This window comes from Rhinolophus hipposideros (genome assembly GCF_964194185.1).
Source record: "Rhinolophus hipposideros genome assembly, chromosome: X".
NCBI classification, from domain to species: Eukaryota; Metazoa; Chordata; class Mammalia; order Chiroptera; family Rhinolophidae; genus Rhinolophus; species Rhinolophus hipposideros.
Genome location: NC_138046.1, coordinates 37,670,275 through 37,683,342, shown reverse-complemented (window position 1 = coordinate 37,683,342; position 13,068 = coordinate 37,670,275). Strand labels below are relative to the sequence as shown.

General features: G+C 36.2%; 1 protein-coding gene across 1 annotated transcript in view; it reads right to left on the bottom strand.

Moving 5' to 3' along the window:
- The window catches only part of KLHL13 (kelch like family member 13), a gene marked incomplete at its 3' end in the record, with an annotated part of 62,303 nt that overhangs the window by 16,297 nt on the left and 32,938 nt on the right, over positions 1 to 13,068 (bottom strand). Inside the window, exon 4 of the mRNA XM_081043003.1 lies at positions 148 to 934. Coding sequence (XP_080899129.1) covers positions 148 to 934 — 787 coding nt within the window. The remainder of the gene's footprint in view (positions 1 to 147; positions 935 to 13,068) is intronic.

The following is a 13,068-nucleotide window of genomic DNA, read 5'->3' as shown; positions in this document are numbered from 1 at the left end:
CTAGGAAAAACAGTTTAAAATGAAACTCTAGTTACATTTTTTGTCTTTGATTTTACAGAATGGCTTATTTTATGATTTAACAAGAATTTCAGGGTAAAGAAATTAGTCTCTATGCTTAATATAAATGCACACACTTATGTAATTCACCAGCTGCATTTCGCCCACCAACTGCATACAGATATCCCTTGAGGGCACTTAGGTGGAAGAAGGTGCGCTTTTCATTTAAAGATGCAACTTGCATCCATTTATTATACCGAGGATCAAATCTAAAGACAGTATCAACCGCTGTTTTTCCTTTTGTGTCATAATTACTCTGTCCACCAACGACATAGAGGAAATTTCCAATGACAGCAATGCCATGCTGGTACCTTGGGGCATCCATGGGGGCTAATGATTTCCATTCATGCGCCTTTTCATCATACAGGCGCAACTCCTTGCTGACAACCAGCTGCTGCCTCAGCACTCCTCCTAATGTAACTAAATGAGTGGTGTCAGACCGAATAGCAGTCCTGTCTGACTGCATAACTGGCTGCATATATGGCAACATTTGGTAATTGCTGGCTTCTAAAAGGAGATTCACACAAGTATTGTCAGTTCTCATGAAATCCACAGTTTGCACGTAATTAATGAGCTCTTGTGGTGTCATCAGTGGAAATCGTATGTTCTTCATTAATTTTGCAGCAAAGTCCATCCGAGGCTCTTCCAGGCGTAACCAGCAACAGGTAGCTTTAAAGAGCTCAAGTTCAGTGCAGTGCTTAAGGCTATTACTGGAAAGCACAAAGGCAAGCCGCTCAAAAGGGAGTTTCAAGAATTCCCCAGTGCTCAGCAATGCAGGAAAATTCTTCAAGACAAAACCGTTAATGTATTTATCCACTTCTGTCAGATTGTAGGTGTTGGCAATTCGCCCAACTTCGACACAATTTTCTAGAGTAACCTATTAAGCCAATAAAAAAAAATTAAAACATGACTACTTTCATAACACTCACATCTGGATAACGTAAGTTCCTGTTCTAGAATAAAAGTAAATGCTGCTTTTTACTGTCCATGTAGATACAAATAAAGATTCTTATCTAAGTATATTAATGATCTAAAGAGAATTCACAAACCATCTTTACCTACTTCAGTAGAAAGGTGACTAGAACAAAATGATCATTCAGTCAGTAGGTTAGAAGTTACTCTAAGAAACAAGGTTATTACTTGACTGTGGTCAAAATAATCACAGTAAGTCCTCAGTATCATCATACATTCTTGGAATTGTGACTGAATGACATATAATGAAATTGATATAAAAAAGAGTTCCTACTGCATCTCATCAACTTTATAATGACATGATGATATTCAAGGACCTGCTGTACTTTTGTCTCCTTAAAAATTTGTGTTTTCTCTCCCTCCCCCCAAAAATACTAACAAAATTCTGGCCAGATGGAAATTTTGGAAAAATAGAGGGTTATTCTATTATGGTTTATCTCAATCCTTTTCTAAGTCATGATTCTTAAAAGTAACTCAGCTAGCTACTAACAGACAAGTTCTAACACAGGATTCCTAGATTTCTCTTTCATGTAAACAGACATCATTCATTACTATGATTCATTTTGATTCCTTCAAAAGTTATTGCTTATGGTAAAAATAACTCAATAGGACAATTATTTCTAGGGCTAAGTTATTTTCCACATTATTTGTCTTGAAATATAAGCAAGCAAATCAATTTCAGGAAAGTTGGAATAGTTGTGTCTACATCAAATTACTCATGGAGTTTAGTTAGTTTCTGATATCTATTACATACCACATAGTTTTCCTTAGCTGCTGTCTTACTCTTAGCATACTCTAGTTATGCCTTGGGTCAAAATGAGCCCAGAAAAATCTCCCCAGCACAGAGTAAATTATACCAAAAATGGAAACCAGGAAAAGAAAAGAAGCTACGGAGAGGCTTCTCTTTGGCAGGAGCTATTTTCAATGCTCTAATAACTGATTGGTCAAAAGTGAAAAGAGGAAAATCACATCAACAAATATCATGCAAGAATGAACTTACAAAAGCAAGTCTACCATACAAATGTCTGGTTATATATACAAACACAGAAACAGAATACAGGCAAAGGACTCAAATGATTTTTCTTAATTTACTCAGGCTGTGTGTTCAAAAATATCACATACACCTCAATGATGCACCTGCATGGTTAACAAATTGGCAGATGAATAAGAGAAAATTGGCTAATCCTTCTATTATACTTTTTATTTAAAAGCTGAAATGAAACTAAAATATTTACTCCTCTAGTTGTAATAATAGCCAGTTAAGATATAATACCACTGAAAGCTCTAAGGACAATACACCACACAAGACATAAATAGATTTATTGCTCCAGAATTTGAACTCTTTTAAGCAGCTGATTTTCTTTACAGAAGTCACCAAAAAGTTTTCATTGCTTGTTATACTTAATAGCTATGTATTGAAAAATACCTAAAACATAATTGTAACACAAAAGAACATGGAAAAAAATTAAGAAATTCTGGAACTTTTTAAATACAGTTAGTTAAACACTGTTCAATATCTTGGATTTCTAATGTGGTTAATTAAAAATACATTAATCCAATTTTAGGAGTGGCTTATTTTTGTCTCTTAAAATTTTAAATTGTGTAAATGAAGTTACAGTTAATACCCAATTGCCCAAACCACCTCAGGTGGAAGAGCTTCCTGTTTGGGTAATGTATCCACTTTCTGAGGCAAGTAAGAAATAGCTCTTTCCCAGAGCAAGGTAAATTTTCATTTTTAAACATTTACGTTTACTAGTATGGGTAAGCAAAAGTTGATAACATAAAAAGAATTGTCAGTTGTGCAGATTCTCATCATTATTGATATTATTACAAATAAAAAACAACAAAGAATAGGTACATTAAATAGGCAAAATGAACCATCAGTTGTTAATTACCAAATTGAAAGCATATAAAATAAGCCAAGATTAAAGATTAGAAATTAAACTGTGAAATAAGTCAGACAGAAAAAGCAGAGAACCCTACGATTTCACTGTCATGTGGTATAGAAACCAAAAACAACAAAAGAACAAGGCAAACAAATGAGAAACAAAACTCATAGACAGAGACAATAGTTTAGTGGTTACCAGAGGGTAATGGAGGTGGTTGGAGGGAGAAGGGATCAAATATATGGTGATGGAAGGAGAACTCTACTCTGCGTGGTGAACACACAATGGGATTTATAGATGATGTAATATAGAATTGTACACCTGAAATCTATGTAATTTCACTAAAAATTGTCACCCCAATAAATTTAAAAAAAAGACATAGGATGACTGAGTGGATAAGAAAGCAAGACCTTTGCATATGCTGTATACAAGAGACTCTACTCAGATCAAAAGACACACACAGGCTGAAAGTGAAGGGTTGGAGTAAGATATTTCATGCAAATGGAAGCAAGAAAAAAGTTGGAGTAGCAATACTTATATCTGACAAAATAGACTTTAAAATGAAGAACATATTAAAACACAAAGAGGGGCACTATATAATAATAAAGGGATCGATTCAACAAGAGTACATAACCCTAGTAAACATCTATGCACACAACAAAGGAGCACCACAATATATATAAAACAAATACTGACTGACATAAACAGAGAGATCAACAGTAACGGTGTCATAGTAGTGGACTTCAACACACCTCTGACAACAAGGGACATGTCTTCCAGACAGAAAATCAACATGGAAACAACGGCCTTAAATGACACATTGAATGTGTGAATTTAATTAATATTTTCAGAGCATTTCAACCCAAAACTGCAGAATACATATTCTTCACCAGTGTACATGGAACATTTTCCAAGATAGACCACATGTTAGGCCAGTAAATAAGTCTGAAAAATTTAAGTAAATTGAAATCATATCAGTTGTCCTCTGACCACAGTGCTATGAAATTAGAAATCAACTACAGGAGAAAACATTGGAAGACACACAAATTCATGGAGGTGAATCACATGTTAATAAATAATTACTGGGTCAACCATGAGATCAAGGAAGAAATCAAAAGATATCTCGAGGCAAAGGAAAATGAAAACCCAACGACTGAAAATCTTTGGGATGCAGGAAAAGCAGTACTAAGAGGGAAATTCATAGCACTGCAGGCTTACCTAAAGAATGAAGAAAAATCACTAATCAACAGTTTGTTTTCACACTTAAAGTATCTGGAAAAGAACAGCAAAATAAGCCCAAAAGTTGTACAAGGAAGGAGATAATAAAGATCAGAGCAGAAATAAATGAAATAAAAAAACAGCAAAACAATACAAAAGATCAATGAATCCAAGAGTTGCATTTTAGAGAAGATAAACAAAATCGACAACCCTGTAGCCAAATGCATCAAAAAGGAGAGAGAGAGAGGACCCAAATTAATGAAATCAGGAATGAAAGAGGAGACTCAGTGACAACAGACACCACAGAAACTCAAAAAATTTTAAGAAATTACTATGAGCCAACTATATGCCAACTATATGCCAATTATTATATGCCAACAAATTAGACAACTTGGAAGAAATGTACAATTTTCTACTAGCATACAACTCTCCAAAGTTAACTAAAGAAGAAAAGGAAAACATAAATAGACTGATTACCACCAGGAAAATTGAATCAATAATCAACAGGCTCGCAACAAACAAAAGCCCTGAACCACATGGCTTTTCAGGTGAATTTTACAAAACATTCAAAAAAGACTTATCACCTATTGTCCTCAAGGTATTCCAAAAAATCCAGAAGGAGTGAAGGCTCGCAAACAGTTTTTACAAGGCCACTATCACCCTGATCTCAAAATCAGACAAAGACACTACAAAAAAAGAAAACTACAGTCCAATATTTCTAATGAACATAGTTGCAAAAATCCTCACCAAAACATTAGTGAACAGAATTCAGCAATACATTAAAAAGATCATACACCATGGTCAAGTGGGATTCATTCCTGGTGTGCAAGTGTCGTTCAACATCTGCAAATCAATTAATGTGATACACCACATTAAGAAAAATAAAAATAAAAATTATGTGATCATATCAACAGATGCAGAAAAAGCATTTGACAAAATCCAGCAGCTATTTATGACAAACACTCTCAAGAAAGTGGGAATAGAAGCACCATATCACAATATAATAACAGCCATATATGATAAACCCACAGCTAACATCATACTCAATGGGGAAAAGCTAAAACCATTTCTCTTAAGACCAGGAACAAGGCAAGGTTGCCCACTTTTTCTACTTCTATTAAACATAGTGCTGGAATTGCCAGCAACCACAATCAGACAAGAAAAAGAAATAAAAGGCATCCAAATTGGTAAGGAGGAAGTAAAATTATCATTATATGCAGATGACAGGATACTATATAGAGAGAACCCTAAAGAATCCACCAAGAAACTATTAGAACTGATAAATAAATATAGTAAAGTAGCAGGATACAAAATTAATATTCAAAAACCAGTTGCATTTATGCATACCAATAATAAAACATCAGCAGGAGAAATTAAGAAAACAATCCCATTTTCACTTGCTTGAAAGACTATATAATTCCTGGGAAGAAATTTAACCAAAGAAGTAAAAGATCTGTACTCAGAAAATTATAAGACACTGAAGAGTTAAATTAAAGAAGATACAAATAGATGGAAACACATACCATTCTCATGGATAGGAATAATTAATATGGTTAAAATGTCCATACAGCCTGAGGCAATATTACAGATTCAACACAATTCCTATGAAATTACCAAGGACATTTTCAAAGTAATAGAACATATAATCCTAAAATATATATAGAACCATAATAGGCCCTGGATAGTCTCTGAAATCTTGAGAAATAAGAAAACAGTGGGAAGTATCACGATACCTGGCATCAAAATATACTACAAACTTACAGTAATCAAAACAGCATTGTACTGGCATAAAAACAGACAGATAGAACAATGGAACAGAACAGACAGCGAAGAAAAATATACCTGTTTATATGGTCATTTAATCTCTCACAATGGAAGCAAGAACTTACGGTGAGGTAAAGACAGTCTATTCAATAATTGTTGCTGGGAAACCTGGACAGACACATGCAAAAAAATGAAGCTGAACCACCTCCTTACACCATATAGAAGAATAAACTCAAAGTGGATTAAAGACTTAAATGTAAGATCTGAAACCATAAAACTCCTAGGAGAAAATATAGGAAGAAAGTTTACAGACATTATCGGGAATAAGATTTTTACTGATATATCCCCTTGGGCAAGCGAAGTAAGAGAAGAAGTAAACGCGGGATTACATCACACTAAAAATTTTTTTCACAGCAAAGCAAACCATCAATAAAACTAAAAGGGATCCTCCTTATTGGGGAAAACATTTGCGAATGATATATCCAATAAGGGGCTAATATCCTAAATTTATAAAATATTCACCCAACCAAAAAGCAAACAACCCAATTAAAAAATGGGCAGAGGACACGAAGAGACATTTTTCTAAAGAGGACATACAGATAGCAAACAGACATATGAAAAAATGCTCAACCTCACTAATCATTAGAGAAATGCAAATAAAAACCACAACGAGATACCACCTCAACACAGTCAAAATGGCTATCATCAATAAATCAACAAACAACAAGTGCTGGCGAGGATGTGGAGAAAAGGGAACCCTTGTGCACTGTTGGTGGGACTGCAGATTGGTGCAGCCACTATGGAAAACGTATGGAGGTATCTCAAAAGTCTGAAAATGGAACTACCCAGCAATTCCACTCCTATGTATCTACCTGGAGAAATGCAAAACTCTAATTCAAAAAATTTTACACACCTGTATGTTTATTGCAGCACTATACACAATAGCCATGACATGGAAACATCCAAAATACCCATTGGTAGACGACTGGAGAAAGAAACTGTCGTACATTTATACAATGGAGAATTATGCAGCCGTAAAGAAGAATGAAATATCACCATTTGAAACAACATGGATGGACCTAGAGAATATTATGTTAAGGGAAACAAGTCAGACAGAAAATGACAAATACCATATGATCTCACTTATATGTGGAATCTAAAAACAAGAATAAATGAATGAACTAATCAGAAACAGTCTCAGAGACACAGAGTAAAAACTGAGGGTTGATAGATGGTAGGGGAAGTGGGGATAAGGGTGAAGGTGGGGGCATTAGAAAGCACAGTCGGTAACCACAAGATTGACACAGGGAAACGAAAGTCAATTTGGCAAATGTAATCAATAGTGTTGCAAAGATTTTGTAGGGTATCCGATGGATACTTCTCTCATTAGGGAGACCACGTCAGGGATGATGTAGATGCCTGTTCACTGCATTGTATACCTGAAGCTGAAGTTGAATGATAATGAATGTCAACTATAATTGTATAATTGACAAGTTGACAATTGAAGTACAATACAGCATTAGGAATAGAGACAGTGGAAATGTGACAGCTGTGTGTGATGTCAGACGGGTCGTGGATGGGGAGAGGAGGGTGGTCTCTGTGTAAGGGATATAAATGATAAATGTCTAACTATTACATTGTTTTGTGAACCTGAAACTTAAAAAATGGAAAAAAAGAAAAAATATTACAACGATGTATGCTAACTAAACTTACTGTAATGATCATTTCACAATATATATAAATATAAAATCATTGTGTTCTACACCTGAAACCAATATAATGTCATTTGTCAATTACAAAAAAAGATGACAAAGAAAGAATCCTCAAGGCAACCAAGAAAAAGAAGATGGTGACATACAAAGGAGAGCCCATTAGGCTATCACCCAATTTTTCAGCAGAAACTGTACAAGCCAGGAGGGACTGGAGTCAAATATTCAAACCACTGAAAGATAGAAATTATGAGCCCAGAATAAAATAGCCAGCAAAGATATCCTTTAGATATAAAGGAGGAATAAAGACCTTTCCAGACATACAGAAGTTGAGATAATTTTCTAACACACCACCTGGACTACAAGACATGCCACAGGAAGCTATTCAAACTGAAACAAAAAAGCAAAAAAAACATGAATAGTATTACGAACAAACAGAAGCAAAAAATGGCAACCCCTACACTAAATAGGAGGACACTATGCACTTAAACATCACTTACAGGGTTAAGAAGGGAAAAAAAAAAAACACAACAAAAGAGGAAAAAGACAACTTGCAGAACTCAACTTACAGAATAAATAGGGATAATTTGTGACAACAAAAACATAAAAGGGGAGAGAATAGGTCTGAACCAGCACAACGGAATGGAGAAATTAAGTATATTGAAGAAAATAGAATATTCTAAATATAAAACTTTCTTTTACATATACTTATAGTAACCAAAAAAAAAGGAAATACACAACTGAATTATATAACCTAAAAAAAGAAGAAACATGCATAAACTTAATGGTAATTACTCAAAACGAAATGCAGAACTGAAACATATAACATAAAAAAAGAAGAAACAGGGAAAAATCATAGAATACCACCACACTGAAATAAGAGACAGCAACAAAAAGGGAAAGAAACAATGGAGACACCATCCCACCAGAAAACCAGAGACAGAATGATACGAAATTCTCATATATCAACAATAACCCTAAATGTAAATAGACTGAACTCACAAATAAAAAGGCACAGAGTAGCAGACTAGATGAAAAACTAAACCAACCATATGCTGCCACCAAGAGATACATCTCAGCTACAAGGAAACATATAGACTCAAAGTGAAAGGGAAGAAACTGACACTCTAAGTAAATGGTATTCAGAAAGAAGCAGTTGTAACCATACTGATATCAGATGAAACAGACTTCAGGGTGAAAAAGATAACCAGAGACAAAGATGGACATTTTATAATGGTAAAGGGAAGTATACAACAAGAAGACATAACAGTCATCAATATTTATGCCCCCAATCAGGGAGCACTGAAACATACCAAGCAACTACTAAAGAACTAAAGGGAGAAATTGCCCAAAACACAATGATACTAGGGGACTTAAATACATCATTGACAGCTATGGATAGATCATCCAAACAGAAGATAAATAACGAAATCGCAGCCCAAAATGACACATTAGATGAAATGGACATAATTTACATATGTAGAGCACTTCATCCTAAAACATCAGACTATACATTCTTTTCTACTGTACATGGAACATTCCCAAGGATAGACCATATATTGGGATAAAATCAGCCACAGCAAATTTAAGAAGATTGAAATCATACCAAGCACATTCTCTGATCACAAGGCTTTGAAATTGGATATAAATTGCAAAAAGACAGCAGGAGAAAACATAAATAAAAGGAAAATAAACAACATTCTTTTAAAGAAAGACTAGGTCAAAGAAGAAATTAGAGGAGAGATCAAAAGATACATAGAAACAAATGACAATGAAAATACATCCTATCAAAATTTCGGGGATGCAGCAAAAGAAGTTATAGAGGGAAATTGATATCATTACAGGCCTATCTCAAGAAAAAAGTAAAATCCCAAATAAATAACCTCATGTTACACCTTGAAGAACTAGAAAAAGAAGAACAAGCGAAACCCAAGGTCAGCAGAAGAAAGGAAATAACAAAAATCAGAGCAGAACTAAATGAAATAGAGAACAAAAAGACAATAGAAAAAATTAATGTGACAAATAGCTGCTTCTTTCAAAAGATTAACAAAATAGACAAACCTTGGCTAGACTCACTAAGATAAAAAGAAAGAAGACATTAATTAAAGATCAAAAAAAAATGGCGGCGTGAGGTGAGGCTCTGTAACGCTCCCCTGGAATTTACAACGAATCGGAAAACAATAACTCCACAAAGGACTCCTTGTACAGCAGACAGGCAAGACGAAGAGGCCGACTACTGAATTCACCTCCAGGTGGGTGAATCGCGCGAGCGGGGGAGGAGGGAGAGGAGAAGTGCGGAGACGGAGCCGCGCGGGCGCAGGACACAGACCTAGCTCAGTGCTCCGAGCTTGCTGCGCCCGGATCTTCCGCAACTGCGGGAGAGGGAAGGACTCGGACTGCTAGGGCTCCGCTTACGGCCCACAGGGCTGAGGGGGCAGCATACAAAACCGCTGAACCCAACGCTCGCTCACGGCAGACCTCGGAGCAAAGACTGAGGGAAGAGGGCTGAAATCCGTGGTTTAAGCACTCACTGCCGAGCGGAGAACGGAAGCCTTAGGCACGCACACTAGCCGCCCCCTCCCTACCCTCCCAGAGCTCGCCCCGCCCCCACCTGCCCGGTGCTAGAAGCGATAAAGTAGCAGTGTCGGATCAAAGGACAGAATATTTGCTGCTCTGAGAACTGTGGACCACAGACACAGATTCGCAGCTCAACTAGTTCCGGCAAAGGGGAGGGAGCTGTGGAAGCAGGACTGGCTGTGGTGGTGGTTGCCGCCATTGCTCTGGGCCACCTCTCACAACTCACCCCGCCCCTGGCCCCACCTATCTGGGCGGATCCCTGCAGGAGTAAACAGAACTGCTGAAACAAACGGGCTCTGAATCTGGTGCAGAAAGAGCTTTGGAACTCCAAAAGCTCTTCGCATACCTATCAACCTGTTGCAGAAGACACTCCTGTAGATGTCTAGGAAGAGAAATAGTAAATCAGTGATTGCCATGAATAACCAAGGCAACAAGATAGCTCAGAAAGAAAGTGAAAAGTCTCCAGAAAAGGAACTTAGAGATATGGACCTTTGTGATTTAAATGACAGAGAATTCAAGATCGCAATTCTGAAAAAACTGAACGAGATGCAAGAAAACACAGAAAGGCAGTTCAATGAACTCAGAAACACAATCAAAGAACACCATGAGCATTTTACAAAAGAGATTGAAATCTTGAAAAAGAACCAAATAGAATTTCTGGAGATTAAGAACTCAATAGAAGAAATTAACAATAAAATATCCAGCTTAGGTAGTAGAGTTGACCAGATGGAGGAAAGAATCAGTGACATCGAAGATAGGAACCTGGAATTTACACAGAGGGAAGAAGAAAGAGACTTGAGACTTAAAAGAAATGAAAGAACTCTACAAGAACTTTCTGACTCCATCAGAGAGAGCAATATAAGAATAATGGGCATACCAGAAGGAGAAGAAAGAGGGAAGGGAACAGAGAATATATTCAAACAAATCGTCGATGAGAACTTCCCAAACTTGTGGACAGAACTGGATCCTCGAATCCAAGAAGCAAATAGAACACCTAATTACCTCAATCCAAACAGGCCTTCACCAAGGCACATTGTATTGAAGCTGTCTAAAATCAATGACAAAGAAAGAATCCTCAAGGCAGCCAGGGAAAAGAAGACGGTAACTTACAAAGGAAAGCCCATTAGATTATCATCAGATTTTTCAGCAGAAACTCTACAAGCTAGGAGGGAATGGAACCAAATATTCAAACTATTGAAAGAGAGAAATCATGAGCCAAGAATAATATATCCAGCAAATATCTCCTTTAGATATGAAGGAGGAATAAAGACCTTTCCAGACATCCAGAAGCTGAGGGAATTTTCTAATACACGACCTGCAATACAAGAAATACTAAAGGAGGCTATTAGACCACCATCAACAGGGACAACTTGTGGCAACCGAAACATAAAAAGGGGGAGCGTAAAGGCCTGAACTGGAATATGGGAATAGAGAAAGTAAGCGTACTGAAGAAACTGGAATACTCTAAATATCAAACTTTCTTTTACATAAACTCAAGGGTAACCACTCAAAAAACATCCAAATCTGAAATATATACTGTAATAAAAGAAGAAACAGAGGGAAACATCATACAATACCACCACACAGAAATAACAGACAACAACAAAAAGGCAAAGAAACAATGGAGACACAGCCTTACCAGAAAACTAAAAACAGAATGACAGGAAATCCTCATGTATCAATAATCACCCTAAATGTAAATGGACTGAACTCACCAATAAAGAGACACAGAGTAGCAGACTGGATCAAAAAACTAAACCCAACCATATGCTGCCTACAAGAGACACATCTCAGCTACAAGGACAAGCATAGATTCAAAGTGAAAGGGTGGAAATTGACACTCCAAGCAAATGGTACCCAGAGAAAATCAGGCGTAGCCATAATGATTTCCGATGAAACAGACTTCAGGGTGAAAAAGATAACAAGAGACAAAGATGGACATTTCATAATGGTAAAGGGGACTATACAACAAGAAGACATAACAGTCATCAATATTTATGCCCCCAATCAGGGAGCACCGAAATATCCCAAGCAACTACTAACAGAACTCAAGGGAGAAATTGACCAAAACACAATTATACTAGGGGACTTAAATACATCATTGACAGCTATGGATAGATCATCCAAACAGAAGATAAATAACGAAATCGCAGCCCAAAATGACACATTAGATGAAATGGACATAATTTACATATGTAGAGCACTTCATCCTAAAACATCAGACTATACATTCTTTTCTACTGTACATGGAACATTCCCAAGGATAGACCATATATTGGGATAAAATCAGCCACAGCAAATTTAAGAAGATTGAAATCATACCAAGCACATTCTCTGATCACAAGGCTTTGAAATTGGATATAAATTGCAAAAAGACAGCAGGAGAAAACATAAATAAAAGGAAAATAAACAACATTCTTTTAAAGAAAGACTAGGTCAAAAAAGAAATTAGAGGAGAGCTCAAAAGATACATAAAAACAAATGACAATGAAAATACATCCTACCAAAATTTTTGGGATGCCGTAAAAGCAGTTTTAAGAGGGAAATTTATATCATTACAGGCCTATCTCAAGAAACAAGAAAAATCCCAAATAAATAATCTCATGTTACACCTTAAAAAACTAGAAAAAGAAGAACAAGCGAAACCCAAGGTCAGCAGAAGAAAGGAAATAACAAAAATCAGAGCAGAACTAAATGAAATAGAGAACAAAAAGACAATAGAAAAAATTAATGTGACAAAAAGCTGGTTCTTTGAAAAGATTAACAAAATCGACAAACCCTTGGCTAGACTCACTAAGATAAAAAGAGAGAAGACACTAATTAACAAAATCAGAAATGAAAAAGGGGAAGTTATCACGGACACCACAGAAATACAAAGGATTATC